A 24,901-nucleotide genomic window follows, 5' to 3' on the forward strand; every position below is an offset into this window, starting at 1 on the left:
TCTCAATTTAATTGGGACACCAAAAGAAATTAATGAAGCGATTGCTCTTTTAAAGAAAGAATTTAAAATAAAAGACCTTGGAAAAACCAAATATTGTCTTGGTTTACAAATTGAGCATATGCATAATGGGATACTTGTGCATTAGTCAACTTATAATGAGAAACTCTTAAAACGTTTCAATATGGACAAAGCAAATCCTTTAAGCACACCTATGGTTGTTAGATCACTCAATGTTGACAATGATCCATTTCGTCCTTGCGAAGATAATGAAGAGATTCTTGGTCCCGAAGTATCATACCTCTGTGCAATTGGAGCACTAATGTATCTTACTAACTGTACAAGACCTGACATTTCTTTTGCAGTTAATTTATTGGCAAGATTCAGTTCATCCCCTACTAAAAGACATTGGAATGGCATTAAACATATTTTTCGGTATCTAAATGGAACTGCTGATTTAGGTTTATTTTATCCTAACGATTCAAAAGAAGGGTTAGTTGGTTATGCAGATGCAGGTTATTTATTTGATCCCCATAAAGCAAAATCTCAAACTGGATATGTATTTAAGAATGGAGGAACTGCGATTTCATGGCGTTCTCAGAAACAAACACTCATTGCAACATCTTCAAATCATGTTGAAGTCATTGCATTGCATGAAGCTTCAAGAGAATGTGTATGGTTGAGATCTATGTCACGACACGTATTGATTTCTTGTGGACTAGAGAAAGATCGAATTCCAACTCCTACCTATGAAGATAATGCAGCTTGTGTCTCCCAAATGAAGGAAGTGTATATCAAAAGTGACAGAACAAAGCATATACCACCAAGATACTTTGAGTATACTCGGGACCTTATTAAAGACAATCAGGTTGAGATGAGATATGTCCAATCGAGCAACAACTCAGCTGATCTTTTCACAAAAGCACTTCCCACATTCCCACAGCAACATTCAGAAAACATGTCCATGATATTGGCATGCGTCATGTACGGACAATGTAACGAGCTGCAACTTGAGGGGGAGCTATCTACTGCACTCTTTTTCCCCTTAGTTAAAGCTTTTTTCCATTGGGTTTTTCTTTAGCAAGTTTTTTAATGAGGCAGTACTGCAAATCTTGAAAGTATTGAAAAGTGTTATCCAGGGGGAGTGTTATGATTTTATCCATGTTTTTGGATGACCACTTTTTCAACGTATGATTTTATCCATGTTTTTGGATGACCATTTTTTCAACGCAATCATATACGTTTGTTCCCCAAATAGTCACCTCAATAGTAGTTTGCAATAGTAAAGTTTGTACTATAAATATCAACGTATGTAACAATAATGGATATATCAACCTCAATAGTAGTTTGCAATAGTAACGTTTGTACTATAAATATCAACGTATGTAACAATAATGGTTATATCAACAAAGTTACTGAATCATATATTCCATCTTCTCTTATCTTCAAAGATTACATAAATAATATTGTTACAAATAGTGGTGACTTCTTTGTTATCTTCAAGTTATCACATTACCCTATAATCTTGTTATAGTTAGGGCTATTATTATAACACCCACCCATTTTTGTAACTGTTTTTTTTTCTTTTATCATATTGCAAGCTAAAGGAAAAACAAAAGTAGGCCCCATTTAGCCCCAAACACACAAGCTTATTAAACTAAATCATTTTGCTATAATACTTTTATTTTGTTTAGCGTTTTCACAATCATTTAAATTATATATGAATTATTGAGTTCATATTTAAGTGGCGCACACTTTTTTATGAGCCTCAGGCCCAAAAGTTTTAAAGGATTCTCGGAGACGGCCTTGCATATCAGAATAGATGATCTTTGTTTGCAATTTATGTATTAAACATATTAAGTAAATAAACTATTTATATATATATATATATATATACATAGATATATAACCTTTATTGGTATTCTCAAGTGGGGAGCTTCCTCTACGTAATGCATTTTAAATATGTTTTACTTTAATTCGAACTAGTAAAATGGGCATGTGACCTTTAATCCATTCCTTATACCTCACTTCCATCCTTTGTGTAACAATTGTATATATACATGTTATCATATTATCAGTTTTATCTCTCCAATGGAGCTAGTAGGTTCAGTCATTAAAGAAGGTACTCTTCTAACTCTTAGATATGTGTGCGCACGCGCGTGTCAGTTATCAGCTTGAATGTGTAAAATTTAAGTTTGAAATGCTAGTGAGATGAAGAATAATGCATTTCGTGTCTAATTGTGCACTAAATCGATAAATATTCTTAATTTGGTTTATGTTTCTTTCTAATTTTTTGATCAGGCCAAAATCTGTTTGTCTGTATATGTATTGGGTTTTAAATCTATTATTATTATTATGGAAATGAAGCTTGAAGTGCTTGTACTATTAAGATTAACGAAAATCTAAATTAAGTTGTTCTATTATAAACCAACCAACAAAAGCGAACGATCTTTATGCTTTGATTCTTATAATTCTTTGATTCAGCTAAGACAAATCGTCTGATGTTCCAAACTTCTTTGATTAATGAATTTTGTTTTTGAGTTAGATTTTTATGTAATCGCTGGTGTTCGATCTAAACATGCTATTTTAATATGTATATCATCATAATTAGTTTTCTGGTTGCTTGCTTGAGTGCTCTATACATATTGCATCTGTTATAAACTTAGAACAAATATGCTAAAAACACTCATTTCATTTGATTTGATAAGTTAAAATATACTAACAATTGCTACTTAATGAGCTGTAGATTTAGAGACATGGAAACTCATGACCCCATCAAACCTTCTACATCTAGCAACCCACCAAGGTGATTATGCATATGTGAAGCCAAGGTTTCAATAGTCGCTAGCGGACCTTAGGCGGCCGACTAGGGAGTTGAGTGTACTCGGACTCTCGGAGTACTTGGGGAGTACTCAGAATTGATAAATATAAAGAAAATTAATTTTTAGATATTATATCTATGCCAAATTTCATAAGTATACTAATATTTATAGCAAAAAAAATATATTAATATAAATAAGAAAAATACATTTTTAAATACTAAATTATTCTAAAATTTGCTAATCATTAATTAAAAAGGTGATATAAATATGAAAGATGTTTTATATTTTAAGTCAAAACCGGCCCACGTTGGCCAACTAGATGTAATTCTAGTTGAGGTTGACCACATTTGATTGATTCTTAGTAACTAGACAAAGTCGAAGAAACTCTCCTTGACGCCATACCTTGTAGCAAGTACTCACGGATTACTCGGCCTTGGAGACCTACTTTTACAACATTGTGTGAAGCATATCCTTGGTTATATAAGTTCTCAAATGGTGGTGAATGAAGTGAACAAACCAGGAGAAACCACGTTGTATATAGTTGCTGAAAAATGGACATCTTGAAGTTGTAAAAGAACTCTTGATGTACTCGAATATATAAACACTTACTAGAAGAACCCATATGGATTTGACACTTTACATATAGCTGCTAGTCAAGGACATCATGGTAAATGTATTTGATTGGTTTGCATAATTGATGGTTTGTCAGTTTGTACATATATTAGTTCATTAATTTATTAGTTTTAATCGTTTAATGCATGAACTTTGGTACTTCATAAGTGTTTGTTGTATTTCAGGTCACAGGTGATTAAAGCAGTTATTTTGGACCTGTAGGAGCACGAGATGAGGACCCGAGACATCCAGGACGCGTTACGAGACATAAAACAAGTTTTGCTGGTGAGAAGACTCGCCGAGATACACAACAAGGTGGATATTAGTCCATCGCGTTATGCGATGGACTTAGTTTTAGGCTTCGTTGACTTTTGGTCAAACACGATACGCGATGGGTCATGAAGGCCCCATCGCGTACCGCGATGGATGCCAAAGACGGGAAAATTAGGGTTTTTGATTTAAAAAACATGTTTCACGACCCTATTCTCATCCAACACTTTCCAGGGCAGTTCCAGAGGCTTAGAAGACCATTTCCATCATTCCGACTCGTCCTGAGGTCATCTACATGGTTTATATCAGCAAAATTAAAGATCTTGTGATGTCGAGACGCGACTAATCTTCTCGAATCATACCCGGGATGTAGAGTTTGTAATTTACAATTTTTCCCGTGTGTTAAGAACGAATGATTTTTAATTATTGATTAATCTATGAGTATTGATGTTTGGTATTACTGTGCACTCGGTCGGTTTAGGTTTATTTCGATCAGAACGATTAGTTTGCCAGTTGCTAAAATAATTGCTTATATGGTTGTTTTTATTAGTTGAATATGATGAAGCATACAATTGCCCTTAGTTGAGTCACACTGGCAATGACTGTTTGATAATCAGTGTCGTGTGTTAGTGATTGTTGATGCCTAAGGTTTAACTCGTTAATCAATCTAATTTGATCTTTGTCAATTAATTTGTTAAGTTAACATGAGATGACTATTTATTTACTTGCTTGAACCTCGGGTGTGATTTATTTTGTTTATTGATTGAACTTTGCTTTGTTTAATTGCTTTAGTAAAGTTAAATCTCAACGGTTCGAAACCCTACTTACCTTAGCTTGCTTAGGTGATTAGAAAATTGATTTTAATTGTTTTTTACTAGATAACGACAGTCTAGCATTAATAATTCATTTGTTTATTAAAATATGCCAACATATTGTTATTGACTCTTATTGCAGCCATAGTAAAACTACTACTTGACCATGATGTATCATTATGCCAAATCAGATCAAAAGGCAATGCAACTCCACTTATAACAATAGCTTCAAAAGGCCACACTGTTGTTGTTAACAAGCTACTTTCAAAGGTTCCGATCTTGTTAACTATTCCCAAACACGAACTTAAAAAAGCATTTTATCTGGCAGCAAGATCAGGGCATCTCAAGACTGTAAAAAGTTTGATTGAAAAGGACCACCGCAATTGGTTCGAAGGACTGACCAAAAGGGCCAAACTGTATTACATGTGGCTGTAAAAGGCGCTAGCAGTGAGGCGGTTAAGTTTCTACTTTGTCTCCCTGATATCAAATTGAAAGTCAATGCACTAACCAATGACAACAAAACCTCGTCATTGCTAACGGGCTTTCTCCATCAGAAAAGTCAACTGACATACGAGCCTGTCTGTTCCACCATGGTGCAGTCTAAACCAATCAACTGAACCAGCCACGAGCTGAGTTAATAAACACCATGACCCAGATCAAATGTGGAGTCAATACAATCACTATGGAGGTTAAATAAACTTAACCGTCATGGAATCAATAGCCACACATACTCTGTTATTGTGGCGGTGCTATTTGCAGCCGTTGCATTTGCTGCTAGCTTTATGGTTCCCGGTGGGGAGTATGATGATGGGAAGAAGTTTGGAATCTTTCATGTTTTTAGTGCGGTTGCTCTTTATACGTCTTTAGCGGTGATGGTGATCCATATGATGCTGAGAGTTAGAGGTGAGGCGAAAGCCAAAAGAAGAAAAGTGGGTGAGGTGGTTAATAAGTTAATGTGGTTAGTTTATGTGTGCACTTCGGTTGCTTTTATGGCGGTGTCTTATATAGTGGTCGGTTGGGGGAACGAGTGGGTCGCTGATTCTGTTACATTGTTTGATTGGTGTCGTCATAATGTCTGTGGTGTTGAGTGGGTAAGTGGAAGAGAGCTCGGCTGGAGGAGAAGAAGATTGCAAAACATATGGACAAATTCAAGAACATGGCCTCCTTGCTCCAAAGAAAGAAAATTAGATTCATTCTAGTACTATAACTTTAAATAATTTGATTTATGCGACGGGTATTGTTTCTTTGTTAGACTTTGTTGTTAACTTTTTTTTAGTCTGTGTTGTTTAACTTCTTGATTTCCTATTTTAGTCTTTACTATCATGTTAACGTATTTTTGTGACTTTTAACATTATGATTGTGATAATATACGGGTGAGTTAACGTACAATAATCGCTTAATTGACGTACATTACGTACGCGAAATACGTTCAACTAAAACGTTCAAGCAAAATTCACAAAACTTTAAACGTTCAAGTTTAAAAACACTAAAACGTTCAACAATTCACAACCTTTAAACGTTCAAAGGTTAAACCTTTAAACGTTCAGGTTTAAAGTTTATCAAAATTGATCGATTGAAGCTTCAAGTTGATGATTAATTGGATCGATTTCAAGGTTAATTGATCAATTAGGCTCAACAATTTCAATTTCAATTTCAATTTCAATTGCTCAATTTGACAGCTGGCCTGTGAGCGACAATTAATGGTTGTGTCGGAAGAAGATGGCGGTCACGACGGTAGACGATGGTCGTGACGGTGGATGGTGGACGGAATCGTTGAACGGTAATGGTGAAGGTGGACGGAATAGACGGGAGAAGAGGTGGACGGAGACCGGCTTGCGTAGTTGTGATTTTAGGGTTAGCGTGGTTATTGAAGATCGACATTCCAGACATTCGCGTACCTATTGTACGATAAAAGATTATTGTATTATCCTTTACCATACTACCTTACTAAATAAAAGACAGCCACACATGTTCGCCAGTAGTGTAAACTGCCAAAAACGAAAAAGCATAATAGTGAATACCGTACCGGTTTGATAGTGTACTGGTTTATTAATAAAAAAAATGTTAAAATAGTTTACGATAAAAATATACTTTCAATACAACTTTGTTTTAATAACCTTTATCTTTTTAAGTTTTTTTAAAAAATAATATTAACAGTTCAAACAAATTAATATTTTGTAAGCATAAATATAAACAAACAAAAAGAAATCTACTTTTATCGTCACCGGATAGTCAAAGTAAGCAATTATATAAAAAAATGTATTTTATTTTAATTACAACTCCATTTTTAATAACCAATTTCTAATTTTTTTTAGAATACAAGTAAATTAGTAGGATATAAACATATAATAATTACTTAAACACCGAATAAAAAGAAAAATGTTTCCTGTAGGTAACTCCTAAGGTCGCATGAAAAAGGTTTTAAGTAGAATTCATTTGTATTTGTTTTGTCATTTTTTGTGTTGTCAAACATCTAATAAATAAATTGTAAACAATATTAAAAGATCTTATTATACCATAATGAAATACAAAAAAAATATATATAAATTTTCATCTCGCTTTAAACCCCTTAAAAGATGGGGTAGTTCTTGTCATGACCCAAGATTTGAACTCTAGAAGGAAGACAAGAATTGAGTATAATGATGAAAATCGTTGCAAGAGTATCTTTGACAGAGGCTAGGCAGTTCAAACAACAGGTTGAAACTCTTGTTAGGTACATTATACTTTATGATCTTATCTCGAGTCCTCGCCACCATAAAGATAGATTCCTCTTCTTCACCTCTAACCACATCAATGACTCTAAATTGATATTCCGACAGACCATGACTCTCATAGACCGTATAAGGGTAAGAAGTCGGAAGATCATCAAGCTCTACTTGATATTTGACAACCCACCCTGAATAGTCGCTCAACATTTCATACACATTAAGATGTAGAGGGTTTCCATTGCTCGCGTCCTCCACCAAATGCAGATGGCCTCCAGATTCCCCAAAGTAATGTTGCCTTGCTCCATCAGACCAAGATGGCATTTCCTCCATCTCATCCTCTATCTCCACCAAATCCTGATGGGAGCCAAATTCCCGAAAGTAATGTTGCCTCTCTCCACCCGACCAAGATGGCCTCTTAGGCAACAACATCGTTTGCAACTTTTCTACATCGAGCTTAAAGTATACGAGATTACAACCATATGGAATCCAGTGCACCGCACCATTCCAGTAAACTCCATAGTTAACCTCATAACTGAAAGATGTAAAATCAGACGCATAGAGAGATTCTTGTAAAATTCTCCAATTCCCGGTATCAGATGAGTAGACTTGGATTTGAAATGTGTTCTCATAACGCTTTACATTACAAATACAAACAACTTTGTAATGCACACAATCTGCTCTATGAAACACTAGACCCATAAAGCGAATAGTTCTACTAGCACTCAAACCACCAATGATAGATGGGATGATTGCAAATTGCTTGGTGGTAGGATTAAACACGTAGTACTTTCGTGTATGTTCCTTCCCTCGATTGCTACAACAAAGAAGTAACCCGTTACAAGACTGCACAATTTTGATACCAGAACAATCGGGGTAAAAGTTAAGACTACTAAAAGGAGGAGGGGTTGGATTTTCAACATCAAATGGAATATACAAATCCCGAAGAAAAAGACCATGAGAAACAGAAACATTGTCATACAAGAGGGTGAAACGTTGGTGACCCAAAAGCAATTGCCAGTGTTTAGATACAGATTTGAAGCGAAGCACAGAGGTGAAAGGAAGCTGACAAAGAATTTCGGTTAAAAGATCATCGTTGGAACCAACTATAGCTCCACAGTGCGTGGACTCTGCCTCGTTGTTGAGGGGTTTTTGAGTTTTCTTGATTTTTGTTCTTTTGTTCACCATTTTTCAAGTGATTTGATGATCATGGTCAAGAAAATGTGTATTTAAGTTGGGTTGTAGCTTGCCATGGAAGCTAATGAAAATCTGAAATAGAACTTGTTATGGAAGCTTTAAGGCTTTCATGTTTTTTACTTGAATCATTCAACATTTATATTACTTATTGAATTTTATATAATAGAGTTTTTTAAATACGTATTGGACGTGAATTTGTGATGTCTCTCCCAACTTCAAGACTTTGAATTGTTTAATTCATAAACGATGAAGGATGTTGGCCCAGACGGATCAAACAATCATATCAAACGAACTTATCAAACAAACTAACACGAGATATTGGGGTGACAACCCTCGACTCTTTCATATAATCAAACGAACTTCACGGACTTAACAAGCGTACATGGAAATGAGACTCCTTGACTCTCTCTTAACTCTCTATCTCAACTCTCACAAAAACAACTAATAATCTAGACCCTATTTATAAACTTATTAAACTTGCTCTCCAAGACATACCTTTCTTAAACCTATTATAATTCAAATACCTAAATTAAAACATAATTAAATAAACCATTAACTTTACTAATAATTCAAGATTAATCCTTCATTCACCCCATTAATTTTGAATTGTACCACCAAGGTCTTGAAATCCCAATAACGCTCTCAACTCTTCAATTTTAATCATTGGTTCATCTTTACCATTTCTTTTCAGTTGTTTGTAACAAACTTGTTTAACAAGTTCTTCACATTCATCATTCATACCATCCGCATTGATCTCACATACCACTTCATTTTATACGTTCTTCTTTCTCGCTTTTCTTTTCTTTATTTGCTCATCAAAACTTGCAGATGAGCTATCAATTGCTTCTTTATCAGACCCTACTGGACCTTCCATTCTGGCAATTCTTCTCAACCTTTCATTCGGTTCTGATTTTTCATCAACGAATGCTCGATTGTTGACTTTCACACGCACTTCTAAATCTGCAGTCTTGTTAGCTACATCATTCTTTTCATTCAATTCCATAACCTTTCTCTCATCATCATCACTAGCAGATCTTTGTTTCTGCTCACTTATCTTAACAACTTTCTCATCTTCAAGGTTGTTTGAGTCATGAAAATATACCTTAAGAATCTCCATTTTCTCTTCTTCTGAAGAAATTCTTTCTTTTTCTTCATTCAACCTTTCTTTTCCTTTACTTCTCAAAACAGCTTGCAAAGCTTCTTCATTCTCTGTAGCTTTCTGAGCTTCATTATTACGTGCTTGTTCTTCTTGAACAATAGCATCCAATCTTTCCTTCTCAGCGGCTTCTTGAGCTGCTTTTTCATCTTCCTCCTTTCGTACATAATCAATTCCGAGAAATCGAATCTTCAAAGCACGCCATACTTCCTTTGCATTCATGAGTATGCCAACTTGTACCAAGATATCTTCCGGTAGGGTTTGACATGTGAACCCCAACGCTGTGTACATCTCCCTTCATCTACAGCTACGCCGACTGTAGGTTCAATAACATCCCAAAAACCATACTCTTTCAGAAACCCCTCCATCTTGGTTGACCATACCTTGTAGTTCGATTTCGTCAATACTGGAAGTCCTCCAATCTTCATCATTGTGTCTTTCCTATCTTTACTTTCGTCTCTGGTTTGCTCTTTCAGTTGGAATTGATCCCCGATCCAAAATCAATCTCTAATAAATAACCAAACACCACTAACTTTTCTTAGTTTATCAAGAATATATCTTAATAAACTATTTAATTGATGAACAATAATAACACCAATATGGTGGCTACCTTCCACGTAAGGAATAAAAATATCAAACACAAATAATATTATTTATGTTGTCAGTTGTGTTATTCCCAAACACAAACACAATTGTGACATATATTATATTACGCAACTTCCCTTTTATCTAGCAAACAGCAAACGGCAAACAGAAGGACCCGCCGATCGAACAAAACAAAACGGATAAACAAACTCTCTTCTTTGAACGAGCCTAAGCTCTGATACCAATTATTGCCCAGACGGATCAAACAATCATATCAAACGAACTTATCAAACAAACTAACACGAGATATTGGGGTGACAACCCTCGACTCTTTTCATATAATCAAACGAACATACCAAACGAACTTCACGGACTTAACAAACGTACATGGAGATGAGACTCCTTGACTCTCTCTTAACTCTCTATCTCAACTCTCACAAAAACAACTAATAATCTAGACCCTATTTATAAACTTATTAAACTTGCTCTCCAAGACATACCTTTCTTAAATCTATTATAATTCAAATACCTAAATTAAAATATAATTAAATAAATCATTAACTTTACTAATAATTCAAGATTAATCCTTCAAATGAATCTGAGTAATAGAAAGAATAAAATTATAAAAATACCTAACCTAACGCAAATACATCCAAGATTAGAAGGATGATAATTAAATAATGATTTCCAATTAGCGTTATTACATTGAATTTTATAATAATAATAATAATAATAATAATAATAATAGAAAAAAAAGTGTTTAAATTTAATACAAAAAACAAAACATCAGTACCCAATACATCAACCCACGACCCACCCAACCTAAGATGTACCCGTTTAACCCACCTTTAAAATTAGTGGATGAGTATTTGACATTCCTTGTTCCTCCAAGCTTAAACTTCGAAAATAAGTGGTTGTAGAGAAAACATGGTTTAGGGAACAACAGATTTACCACATAGATGATCCACGGGCAAAGAAAAGAAAACACTGCACGTGATGTGGAGGTGCATGTCCGGATGTCTGGCAGGCAGTGTTAAAGGCATGCACACAAGCGAAGACGCCAGTTAAAAAGGACAATAATCGGGGAACCTTAATCAAAGTACGTAACGTTATTTCTTTGTGTGATGGTAAAATTATTATAATATATTTTTAATGTGAACCCTTTCAAATTATGAATTGGTGATGTTTTTGAATTATGTAATTTTATTATCAATTTTATGAAATGTTTATGAAATTCAAAATAGGGTGATGTGGAAATAAATGAGGTGCTTATATGAGGATGGTTATGATAGAATTAGCCGTTAAATTTAGTTGTTAGAATAATAGATGTAATAAAAAATAGTTGTTAGTATTTTAGTTATATATTCTATTTCTTAAATAAATGAAACTTTGGTGATGAGGAAATAATAAGGTAGCACGTACGAAATATGAGTATGGTAGCTTTTGGGGTAAAATGAGCACGTGAACAGAATAAGTGAAAAAATTGATGTGACATGTGACTAGCATATATAAGAGAAAGATAATCTGTAAAGTTTCGGAAAGTCTAAAGCATTTTGTTGTTAATTATTAACTTTCTAAAGGAATTTGCGTCAAACAATATCTCATTGCAAATCTTTGTGTCGTATTTTTGGTAAATTTGGGGGATAAAAGAGTCACGCTATTCATTACCTTATGTGCAATTGCTCATGTTATTACACACTTTTTTTAAGGGTGTTACTAAATGTACCCCTCTTGCTCTAGTTTTACTTAACATTCCCCCTTCTAGTATTTAAAAAATACAATTCAAACCTCTTATTTTCCTTTTTATAATATATATACCATATTATTTTGTGATGTTAATATCTTCCAAAAGAATACAATAGAATATATGAATAGAATATATGATTGAGAAAATATATGATTGGGAAAATACGTATCATATATATCTTCCAAAATAATACATATATATGATACATCTTTTTACAATATTAAGTTTGCTTTAATGATATACTATATTTTCTTATATTTTTTGTAATATACTAACTTGTTAAGCAACCACAATATTCTCTGTATATTGTTCAACATTCATATGTACACAAAGAGAGCTCCAGTTCAGTATTTTACAAAATCATTTTGATGTACAACAAGAAGAATTCATGCTTTTAGACAATTCATTGGTTTATTAAGACTAAAGGATAAAATGTCGGCATTTTCTACAGACAAGGTATATTTTTTTTTCACCCCGAAATTATTGTTATTAGTTTTGTTTATTTTCTATTGTAGGTGTTGAGATTTAGGTTTGTTACACAGTAACTATAGAACTGAATGATTCACACTTTCATTTTTAGGTGTTCAAGTCTCATGAGGATTTGATGGAATGGGTTCAAAACATCGGGCACACTCTTGGTTACATTATTATCACTAAAAGATCAAAAACAAGACCAAGTGGCTACGTGTCTAAAGTGACACTGATGTGTGATTGTGGTGGTGTGTATAAAGCAGATAAAAATACAAGTAAAGCAACCGGCACCCAAAAAAAACTAATTGTTCGTTTGATTTGGTAGTAAAATATACGAAAGAAGATGATTATTGGTCGTTATGTGTGACACACGATGAACATAATCATCCACCCGCAGAATTTATGGAGGGGCATCCATTTGCAACGATTGTTAGATGAGGAGTTTCAGTTGGTGGCAGAATTGACAAGGAAACATGTGGCGCCAAAAGATATTCTAGGTATTTGAAAGGAGCTGGATGAAAAGAATGCATCCACGATTAAAACCATATGCAATGCGCGCACTAAAATTCGACAAGCAAATCAAAAAGGGAAAACTCTAATGCAGGTTCTTATGTCTCATTTAAATGATAATGGTTATATTTTTTATAGTCAGACTAATTGTATTTCAAAAAAGTTGGAATCTTTATTCTTCGCTCATCGACCATTACTAATTAGTTTGACTATAAAATATATAACTATGAATTGTAACATGAGATAGAGATATATGTGGAAATAAATAATTATAATTTTTATTATCAAACCGACCAGAAGCTCAAAATAGTGAACCTATGAGATTCAAGATTAAAAACGGATGCTAAAAAGCCTAATGAACCCATTCTTGGCAGCAAGTTAGTTCAAGAATTAGTTATGTTGATATTTTGTGTTATTTCGTATCGTGGGTAGCTAAAAGTTTGTAGTTTTATAGAAAAAAATAAAAAATTATAATTATTTATTTTCACATATATCTCTATCTCATGTTACAATTCATGGTTATATTTTTAATAGTCAGACTAATTAGTGGTGTCCGATGAGCAAAGAATAAGGATTTCAACTTTTTTGAAATACAATTAGTCTGACTATAAAAAAATATAACCATTATCAGTTAAATAAGACGTAAGAACCTGCATTAGAGTTTTCCCTTTTTGATCTGCTTGTCGATTTTATTGCGCGCATTGTATATGGTTTTAAGCGTAGACGTATTCTTTTCATCCAGCTCCTTTCAAATACCAAGAATATCTTTTGGTGCCACATGTTTCCTTGTCAATTCTGCCACCGACTGAAACTCCTCATCTGACAATCGTTCTGCAAATGGATGCTTATGTTCATCGTGTGTCACACGTAACGACCAATAATCATCTTCTTTCGTATATTTTCCTACCAATTCAAACGGACAATTAGTTTTTTTTGGTGTCGGTTGTTTTACTTGTATTTTTATTTGCTTTATACACGCCACCACGATCACACATCATTGTCACTTTAGACACATATTGGTCTTGTTTTTTGATTTTTTAGTGATAATAACGTAACCAAGAGTGTGTCCGGTGTTTTGAACCCATTCCACCAAATCCTCATGAAACTTGAACACCTAGAAATGAAAGTGTGAATCATTCAGTTCTGTATTTACTGTGTAACAAACCTAAATTTCAACGAGGAAAGTGAATACGGTATTGTAAGGCGTCTAACCTTATACGCCAAACCCATCAAAACGACCTAGTTTAGATTAAAAACTATTAAAATCAATTTTATTCCCTGTTTTCCTCTCTTCTTCCTCCCATCAATCCATCAATCTTGCAGGTTCATCATGTGATTAATTAGAAGTAATTGATCCATAGTAACATAATCATTCGACAATATAACCTAGGGTTTGTGTGTGACAATCGTCAATTTCAGGTTAACTCCGTTAACTCAACTCCGTCAATTTAAACTTAAAGATCACTGAATCTATAACGCACACCTCATTACATTTAAACTAGGGTTTAAATGACGCTTGACACTTACTATATGTGTAGTCTTTCGGGAATTGCACCGAAACGCAAACGGGTTGACGCAAACAATTGGTGAATAAACGAAAAACGTCAAAACAATAATTATGTGATAATTATGTGTTAGACTTATGTGTTATGTGATAACATTGTTATAAACGTTAACTCAATGTGCTAGAACTAGTTATTTAAGCTAGAAATGTACAAACTAGAAGTTGAGGGACTAAAGTGTAACATGTTATTATTATTAATAAATATAAACCCTAACCTCTCCTCCCTCTCCCTCTTCCCAAAACCGACGGCCAGCCCCCCTTCCCCCTCCTCACGATCGGCTCACACACACACACATATCTTTTGGTTTTTGATCTTGTTTTTCACAATTGAAGCCTCCTACACCCGATTCTAGTCATCTTCTACCTTCCTCTTGCTTATTTTTGTGCTTTTGAAGGTATAATTATAAACCCTAAAATCTGGAAATTTCATATATTGTGTTCATATGATCTTTGTTTGATTTGATGATGTATTGATGATGATTTGATAACTAGAATTGATATTATTACATGTTAATTGTTGTGTCTTTGATTTTGAGATCAAATAAAACCCTAACCATGTATGTATGGTGTAATTGATATGCATGGATGATGGTTATGGTGTCTAGAATGTTATATGAACGGATTATGGTCCATAGATAGTTAATATATTGAGTTTGGATGCAAACAGTTTCTGGACAGATTGTGTTGCTGATGTTCAATTGACTGTAACGGGGTGTAAATGTGAAAATTGGTTGAGATTATTGATACTACAGTAAACTAGGATGAGTCTAGTTTCTAAAGAATGTAAATTTGCAATTTTTGGACGTGTAAAAGTTAACCTTTATGATTTTACAAAAACATTGTGCAAAGCTGAGTTGTTTGACCTGCTGTTAGGTTGTTTTGTAAATGTTATATCTCATGAACTACAAGACCAATTGGGTTGGTTCCACTTCTGGAAGTTGACTTGTTGAGTTAGGAACCTAACCCAAGTGGTCTTACATTTGTTGGATTTTTCATTTAACGGGAATTGCAAATAACTTTCTGTTGCGCATAAATTTGACTGTTATGAGTTTGCTGTGGTAAATTGATCATTATGAGAAATATATATGGAATAAAAATACAACAAAATATGTTCTGGAAACCTAACACATATATGCTTTTGTGATGATTTTTGGTAAATTAATTGAGATGCTATGATCGGTGGAATAGTACAATCTTTCAAGTGGAATTTCTGTCTCGGTGAAACTAGCTGCTGAATTTTGTGAAAATGCATGAAACATGATAATTGCTAGTTAATTGTTATGTTTTGACCAAATTGCCCCTGTGGGGAATACTTGCTATATAATTGTTATGTTTTGACCAAATTGCCCATGTGGGGAATACTTGCTAAATAGTTGTCGTGTTTTGATTAAATTGCCCCTGTGGGGAATACTTGCTAAATAGTTGTCGTGTTTTGACCAAATTGCCCTTGCGGAGAATAATTGCTAGTTAATTGTTATGTGTGACCAAATTGCCCTTACGGGGAGTAATTGCTAGTGATGTACATTATTAATACATGACACGTAAATAATTGCTCACACATGTAATGTATCACGAATGTACTTGTTAAAGTCACACGCTATTCACAAACGAAACACGAAACACATTGTGTGCATAGGTATTATGTGCCGAGTCTAGAGACTCGATAATAGTTCCGACACTTAGAAAAATCTCTTTGTTGTTTTAGAACGCTAGCGAGAGTTTTTCTGTGACGCGCATCCTTTGGTGATTTATTTTGGGAATTATTCGCAAACAGTGAGTTCACTTACCCCTCTAAACTATTTTCAAACGCTTTTCACTTGGGGAGATAACATACTCCGAAAACGCATTTAAGATTTTGTTAATATAAATTATATATCACTTGTAAAGACTAAGTGACAAACGCAATAACTAAAGTCCTTCATTCACATCGAACCGTTTAATATTGGATAATAGCGAGTCATTGTTGAGTAGTACTACTGGGTTTGACAAACCTCACCCAACGCTAAACTCGACTGGAGGTCGAGTGGGTGTAATCTTGGCTAAACACATACCATGGTCGGGATAGACCTGGTGGCAAGGCAAATGATAAACAGTCAGCTTCGGTGTCGAACACTTAGTAATACTTGTTTTATAGGCTAGCTACCTATAGATATATAATTGACATAACACTATCTGGTAACGCAAAACGCTGAATGCTAAACGCAAAACCCTGAACGCTAAACGCAAAACGCTGAACGCAAACGTAACGCTTTATTGATATAAGCTTGTGAACTCACCAACCCCGTGTTGACACTTTTAGTATGTTATTCTCAGGTAGCCGAGGCGGGCGCGCGGTATAGGTCATGCATTGCTTGAAAACGCTTTTGTTATTGAAACTATTTTAAAACTGTTATCATTGGGTTTATGTCGTCCTGCGTGACGCAACATTTTTTTTTATGGTTTTTACGCCTCCGCATTTAAATACTCGTAAACGTTTTCATGGTTTTGAAACTTTGTTTTATGGTTTGATTATAACTAATGAATCCGATCCTGTTAGTTCACACCCTCTGACGGTAAAACTCCGTTAGTGGATTTTGAGGGTGTGACAGATTGGTATCAGATCCATTGGTTATAGCGAACTAGAAATTGCATGCATACTAGACTATAACCGCGACGACCCATTAGTTATAATGATACGCACTGCATATATTTGTGTAATCTTTGTTATCTCATCTATTTACCTCATTCACTCATACGCGCGCATACACGGCTTACCTGTAGGGATGTCGACGCCACCCTCATCATCATCTGATCCGATGACTCATGCTCATGGGAAGGAACCGCAGTTACCTACCGCATCGCCACCCCGAGTAGTCCCGGAACTCGAAGCTCCTGCACCGAAGAGGTACCGCTTATCCGGAGGCATGTACGAAAACGAAGTTAGCTGGGATTGGTACCCTAATATGATCAGACATATGGTCTATCGTGAACAAGTTCCCCCATTACCTCACCCGAACCATCCTGCTTACCCCAACACCCTACCACCCATAACCGAACCTGTAGAGCGTGTACATGCAGCTTTTGTTTCTTGCTTAGAGCGTGATGTTGGTTACATGCGCTATACGAGAGCGAACGTATCCGGACTGTTAAAAGATGGAACCGAGACTAAAGAGGAAATTTCCCGCATGACAGCGGCAATGAAGGAAATGCAAGAGGCTAGTGATCAACAGATGAAGATTATGAGAAAGATGCAAGCCGAGATGATAGACTTGCAAGAGCAACTCCAAGTAGCAAGGACCCGAACCGAGATAGCTTTAGAACGTTGCGATGTCTTACAAATGCAGATTGCTCAGAACGCAGCCGAACCTGAGGCAGAGCCTGAAGAGGAACCCGAAGAAGATCCCGAAGAAGAGCCTGAGGAGGATCTCGAGGAAGATCCCGAGAAGGAACCTGAAGAAGAACCGGAGGAAGAACCGGCTGAGCCAGAGGCACACTCAGAGGTGTCCTCAGACGATGACATCTAAGGATGATAACACCTAGATGTCTGGAAGAAACGCTGGTCATGGGCACGGTAACATCAACTTAACCGCAGCAGAACTTCAGACCTTATTGAATGACCATGCGGCGGCAGCTCTAGCTGTACATGTTCAGAATCAAGCTGGAGGTCCGACTGGAACGTGTACTTTCAAGAACTACCTGGATTGCAAGCCCAATTCGTTTAAGGGCACTGAGGGAGCTATAGGCTTCCTGCGTTGGGCTGAGAAGGCCGAATCGGCGTTTGAGATGTGTAATTGCCCCCCTGCCAGTAGGGTCAAATTTGCCACTAGAACACTTGAAGATTCTGCCATCACTTGGTGGAATTCAACGTGCAGATCCTTGGGTTGGAACTGGCTAATGCTATGAACTGGGAGGAGTTCAAGAACATGATGCGAGAAGAGTACTGTCCGAGAGAGAAGATTGCAAAGTTGGAATCAGAGTTTTGGTCATTGAAGATTGTGGGTTCAGAAATCGAAGCCTACACTACCCGTTCTCACGAGTTGGCCGTGATGTGTCCACGGATGGTAGACCCGCCGAGTAAGATGATTGAAATGTATATTGATGGGTTAGCACCGCAAATTCAGGGCATGGTGATGTCTTCTAGACCAGCCACGATTCAACAAGCGATCCGGTTAGCTCACAAACTGACGGATCAAGCAGTGACCCAAGGTGCGCTACCACCTAGGGGTTCAACCATCAAAGCCCGTGACAACCCAAGCACTGACAACAACAGCCACAGCAACCCGAGCAGCGGAAAAAGAAAGTTTGACAACACCAGATCCTCATCCTCGAATCCCCCACAGCAACAACAACCCTACCGCAAGCCCGAATTCACTCGGAGCTTCAATAATCAGGGTCACAACAACAATAACAACGGTAGCGGGCAGGGTTCGAGCGGATATGCTGGGAAATATCCAAAGTGCAACAGGTGCAACTATCATCATGCTGGCCCGTGTGACCGTGTCAAGTGTCAGAGATGCGGAAAGATGGGTCACCAGGCAAAGGAATGTAGAGGAGACCTCGCGGCAAAGGGTGCTCCTAAACCACCCATGACAACCAAGGGATGTTTTGAGTGTGGACAAGAGGGACATTTTAAGAAAGACTGCCCCAAGCTGAAACAGAACGACAACAATGGAGGTAATGGAAGTGGCAGTGGTGGTGGAAACAATGGTAAAGGAAGAGCTTTTGTTATTGGGTCGGGTCAAGCCCGCAATGATCCGTACGTGGTGACTGGTAAGTTCCCTGTGAACGATTATTTTGCTTCTGTTTTGTTTGACACTGGAGCTGATAGGAGTTTTGTGTCGAAAGCCTTTAGTCAACTCTTAGACTTAACTCCAACCCCGTTAGATGCTAAATTTTCTGTTAAATTAGCTGACGGTAAGACTATAGTAACGACTCATGTACTTGCGGGATGTAAGTTAAAACTGTCAGGTCATATTTTTGATATCGACCTCATACCTTTTACGCTTGGTAGTTTCGATGTCGTTGTCGGTATGGACTGGTTATCCGAGAACCGAGCAGAGATTATATGTCACGACAAGATAGTCCACATTACTACCCCTTCCGGCGAGATCTTTTCAATCCGGGGCGAGAGAAGCGGCATGACAACTAGCGTCATCACCCTCATGAAGGCGCAGAAGTATCTACGAAAGGGTCATCCGGCAATTTTAGCGCATATTGTCGAGAAACCAGCGGAGGAGAAACGAATCGAAGATATACCGATCGTGCGAGATTTTCCGGAAGTATTCCCGGAGGATTTGCCTGGACTCCCTCCTATTCGACAAGTCGAATTCCAAATCGAGTTGACACCCGGTGCAGCACCCATAGCACGAGCCCCGTATCGGCTCGCACCGGCGGAGCTTCAAGAACTGTCCACTCAGTTGCAAGATTTGTTGGATAAGGGTTTTATCCGACCTAGCTCATCGCCATGGGGTGCCCCTGTCTTATTTGTCAGAAAGAAGGACGGGACTTTCCGAATGTGTATCGACTACCGGGAGTTGAACAAGGTGACGGTCAAGAACCGTTATCCTTTACCCCGAATTGATGATCTGTTTGACCAGCTTCAAGGATCGAGTTATTACTCGAAGATCGATCTGCGATCTGGTTACCATCAATTAAGAGTGCGCGAAGAAGATATCTCAAAGACGGCTTTCAGAACACGGTATGGTCACTACGAGTTTTCGGTTATGCCTTTTGGCCTAACCAATGCACCAGCCGTATTTATGGATCTCATGAATCGAGTATGCAAGGCGTACGTCGACAAGTTTGTGATTGTGTTTATTGATGATATTCTCGTCTACTCCAAGGACAAGGCTGATCATGAGGAACACTTAAGGGTAATTCTGGAACTGTTGAAGAAGGAACAACTGTACGCAAAACTCTCGAAATGCGAATTTTGGCTTCGCGAGGTTCACTTTTTAGGACATGTGATCAACGAGAATGGTATCCATGTCGATCCCGGTAAGGTAGAGGCCATCAAAAACTGGGAAGCACCTAAGACTCCGACTGAGGTGCGGCAATTCCTAGGACTGGCCGGCTACTACCGGCGTTTCATCGAAGGATTTTCAAAGATTGCTCAACCTCTCACCGCTTTGACTCACAAGGGTACTAAGTACAATTGGGGTGACGCGCAAGAATCCGCTTTTCAACTGTTGAAAACCAAACTCTGCAGCGCCCCTATTCTAGCCCTACCCGAGGGAACGGAGAATTTTGAGGTACACTGTGACGCATCGATACAAGGTCTCGGTTGTGTGCTGATGCAACTCGAGAAGGTTATAGCCTATGCCTCTCGGCAACTACGGGTTCACGAGAAGAACTACACGACCCATGATTTGGAACTCGGAGCTGTGGTGTTTGCCCTTAAGATATGGAGGCATTACTTGTACGGTACCAAGTTTACCATTTACACCGACCACAAGAGTCTCCAACATATCTACGATCAGAAGGAGCTGAACATGCGACAGCGTCGTTGGGTCGAGCTGCTTAAAGATTATGATTGTGCCATCAAGTACCACCCTGGCAAGGCCAATGTAGTGGCCGACGCTCTCAGCAGAAAAGAAACCGATAAACCCAGGCGAGTGCGAGCATTGCAACTCACGATTCATACCAACTTGCCCGATCAGATTCGCGATGCACAACTTGAAGCTCTGAAAGATGATAATCTTCCATCGGAACTCATGCGGGGCATGAACAGGCAACTTGAAACCAAATCGGACGGGGTCCGATATTTTGAGAACCGGATTTGGGTTCCACGGTATGGAGAGTTGAGAACTCTGGTGATGGACGAAGCACACAAGTCCCGATATTCTATCCATCCTGGCTCAGATAAAATGTATCACGACTTAAAGGCGCTTTACTGGTGGCCAAACATGAAAGCCGACATTGCCATCTACATGAGCAAATGCTTGACTTGTGCCAGAGTCAAAATAGAATACCAGAAACCATCTGGTTTGCTGCAACAACCGGAACTTCCAATATGGAAATGGGAACACATCTCAATGGATTTTATCACGGGTTTACCTAAGACAACGACGGGATGCGATACCATCTGGGTGATTGTTGACCGGTTGACTAAGTCGGCACACTTTATAGCGATTAAGGAATCGGACAAAATGGAAAGACTGACTCGCGTCTACATGAAGGAAGTAGTGTCTAGACACGGAGTGCCTGTCTCAATTATTTCTGATCGAGATTCCCGTTTCACTTCGCACTTTTGGAAGTCGCTATAGAGTGCCCTAGGCACACGCCTTGATATGAGCACAGCATACCATCCTCAGACGGATGGACAAAGTGAACGAACTATTCAGACCTTAGAGGACATGTTGCGTGCATGTGTATTGGATTTCGGAAAAAGTTGGGAACCTCAGTTACCTTTGGTAGAGTTTTCGTATAATAACAGCTACCACGCAAGTATTAAAGCAGCGCCGTTTGAAGCACTGTACGGACGGAAGTGTCGATCACCTCTCTGCTGGGCAGAGGTGGGTGACAGCCAAATCACTGGTCCAGAACTGGTACTCGAAACTTCGGAAAAGATTGTTCAAATCCGAAACCGCATGGCAGCAGCACGAGATCGCCAAAAGAGTTATGCTGACAAGCGCCGAAAACCTCTCGAATTTCAAGTGAACGATCAAGTGTTACTCAAAGTCTCACCGTGGAAAGGTGTGGTTCGCTTTGGAAAGCGAAACAAACTCAACCCCCGATATGTTGGTCCTTACCGGATAACGGAACGCGTTGGTCCGGTGGCGTACCGGCTGGACTTACCAGCGGAACTCAGCAGTGTACACAATGTTTTTCACGTATCCAATTTGAAGAAATGCCTATCTGATGAAACCCAAGTAGTCCCTTTGGACGAACTGCAAGTTGATGAACAGCTACGCTTCATTGAAGAACCAGTTGAAGTTTTGGATTGGGAAACCAAAACACTCAAGCACAGCAAGATTCCAATCGTTAAGGTTCGTTGGAACTCGAGACGTGGACCGGAGTTCACGTGGGAACGCGAGGATCAAATGATGAAAAAGTATCCTCACCTTTTTGAAGGGCTGACCAAACACCGAAAACCGCGAAACCCGGCAAACCGTCAGAAATCACCGGAGGTATGAATTAAATTTCGGGACGAAATTTCTTTCTACTAGGGGATGATATGACAAACTGAAAATTTTTCTTACTTTTTCAGACACTCATCACGACTTGACTCAAATTTTCGGGACGAAAATTCTTTAACATGGGAATGTTGTGACAATCGTCAATTTCAGGTTAACTCCGTTAACTCAACTCCCTCAATTTAAACTTAAAGATCACTGAATCTATAACGCACACCTCATTACATTTAAACTAGGGTTTAAATGACGCTTGACACTTACTATATGTGTAGTCTTTCGGGAATTGCACCGAAACGCAAACGAGTTGACGCAAACAATTGGTGAATAAACGAAAAACGTCAAAACAATAATTATGTGATAATTATGTGTTAGACTTATGTGTTATGTGATAACATTGTTATAAACGTTAACTCAATGTGCTAGAACTAGTTATTTAAGCTAGAAAAGTACAAACTAGAAGTTGAGGGACTAAAGTGTAACATGTTATTATTATTAATAAATATAAACCCTAACCTCTCCTCCCTCTCCCTCTTCCCAAAACCGACGGCCAGCCCCCCTTCCCCCTCCTCACGATCGGCTCACACACACACACATATCTTTTGGTTTTTGATCTTGTTTTTCACAATTGAAGCCTCCTACACCCGATTCTAGTCATCTTCTACCTTCCTCTTGCTTATTTTTGTGCTTTTGAAGGTATAATTATAAACCCTAAAATCTGGAAATTTCATATATTGTGTTCATATGATCTTTGTTTGATTTGATGATGTATTGATGATGATTTGATAACTAGAATTGATATTATTACATGTTAATTGTTGTGTCTTTGATTTTGAGATCAACTAAAACCCTAACCATGTATGTATGGTGTAATTGATATTCATGGATGATGGTTATGGTGTCTAGAATGTTATATGAACGGATTATGGTCCATAGATAGTTAATATATTGAGTTTGGATGCAAACAATTTCTGGACAGATTATGTTGCTGATGTTTAATTGACTGTAACGTGGTGTAAATGTGAAAATTGGTTGAGATTATTGATACTACAGTAAACTAGGATGAGTCTAGTTTCTAAAGAATGTAAATTTGCAATTTTTGAACGTGTAAAAGTTAACCTTTATGATTTTACAAAAACATTGTGCAAAGCTGAGTTGTTTGACCTGCTGTTAGGTTGTTTTGTAAATGTTATATCTCATGAACTACAAGACCAATTGGGTTGGTTCCACTTCTGGAAGTTGACTTGTTGAGTTAGGAACCTAACCCAAGTGGTCTTGCATTTTTTGGATTTTTCATTTAACGGGAATTGCAAATAACTTTCTGTTGCGCATAAATTTGACTGTTATGAGTTTGCTGTGGTAAATTGATCATTATGAGAAATATATATGGAATAAAAATACAACAAAATATGTTCTGGAAACCTAACACATATATGCTTTTGTGATGATTTTTGGTAAATTAATTGAGATGCTATGATCGGTGGAATAGTACAATCTTTCAAGTGGAATTTCTGTCTCGGTGAAACTAGCTGCTGAATTTTGTGAAAATGCATGAAACATGATAATTGCTAGTTAATTGTTATGTTTTGACCAAATTGCCCCTGTGGGGAATACTTGCTATATAATTGTTATGTTTTGACCAAATTGCCCCTGTGGGGAATACTTGCTAAATAGTTGTCGTGTTTTGATTAAATTGCCCCTGTGGGGAATACTTGCTAAATAGTTGTCGTGTTTTGACCAAATTGCCCTTGCGGGGAATAATTGCTAGTTAATTGTTATGTGTGACCAAATTGCCCTTACGGGGAGTAATTGCTAGTGATGTACATTATTAATACATGACACGTAAATAATTGCTCACACATGTAATGTATCACGAATGTACTTGTTAAAGTCACACGCTATTCACAAACGAAACACGAAACACATTGTGTGCATAGGTATTATGTGCCGAGTCTAGAGACTCGATAATAGTTCCGACACTTAGAAAAATCTCTTTGTTGTTTTAGAACGCTAGCGAGAGTTTTTCTGTGACGCGCATCCTTTGGTGATTTATTTTGGGAATTATTCGCAAACAGTGAGTTCACTTACCCCTCTAAACTATTTTCAAACGCTTTTCACTTGGGGAGATAACATACTCCGAAAACGCATTTAAGATTTTGTTAATATAAATTATATATCACTTGTAAAGACTAAGTGACAAACGCAATAACTAAAGTCCTTCATTCACATCGAACCGTTTAATATTGGATAATAGCGAGTCATTGTTGAGTAGTACTACTGGGTTTGACAAACCCCACCCAACGCTAAACTCGACTGGAGGTCGAGTGGGTGTAATCTTGGCT

The 24,901-nt window shown here is 37.4% G+C and overlaps 1 protein-coding gene and 1 pseudogene across 1 annotated transcript; one reads left to right on the top strand and one right to left on the bottom strand.

Moving 5' to 3' along the window:
* The first annotated feature begins 3,311 nt into the window (after positions 1-3,311).
* On the top strand, positions 3,312-6,264 carry LOC143538906 (ankyrin repeat-containing protein ITN1 pseudogene; annotated as a pseudogene).
* Positions 6,265-7,125: 861 nt separating this feature from the next.
* LOC143538907 (F-box protein At5g07610-like) lies at positions 7,126-8,605 on the bottom strand. Its single transcript, XM_077032347.1, has one exon. It carries the CDS (start codon positions 8,404-8,406, stop codon positions 7,126-7,128), a length of 1,281 nt encoding a protein of 426 aa, XP_076888462.1. The 5' UTR covers positions 8,407-8,605.
* Between the last annotated feature and the right edge of the window lie 16,296 nt (positions 8,606-24,901).

The sequence above is a fragment of the Bidens hawaiensis genome, unplaced genomic scaffold (genome assembly GCF_021521415.1).
Source record: "Bidens hawaiensis isolate Kalapana, Puna unplaced genomic scaffold, B.hawaiensis_p1.1 tig00011760_1, whole genome shotgun sequence".
NCBI lineage: Eukaryota > Viridiplantae > Streptophyta > Magnoliopsida > Asterales > Asteraceae > Bidens > Bidens hawaiensis.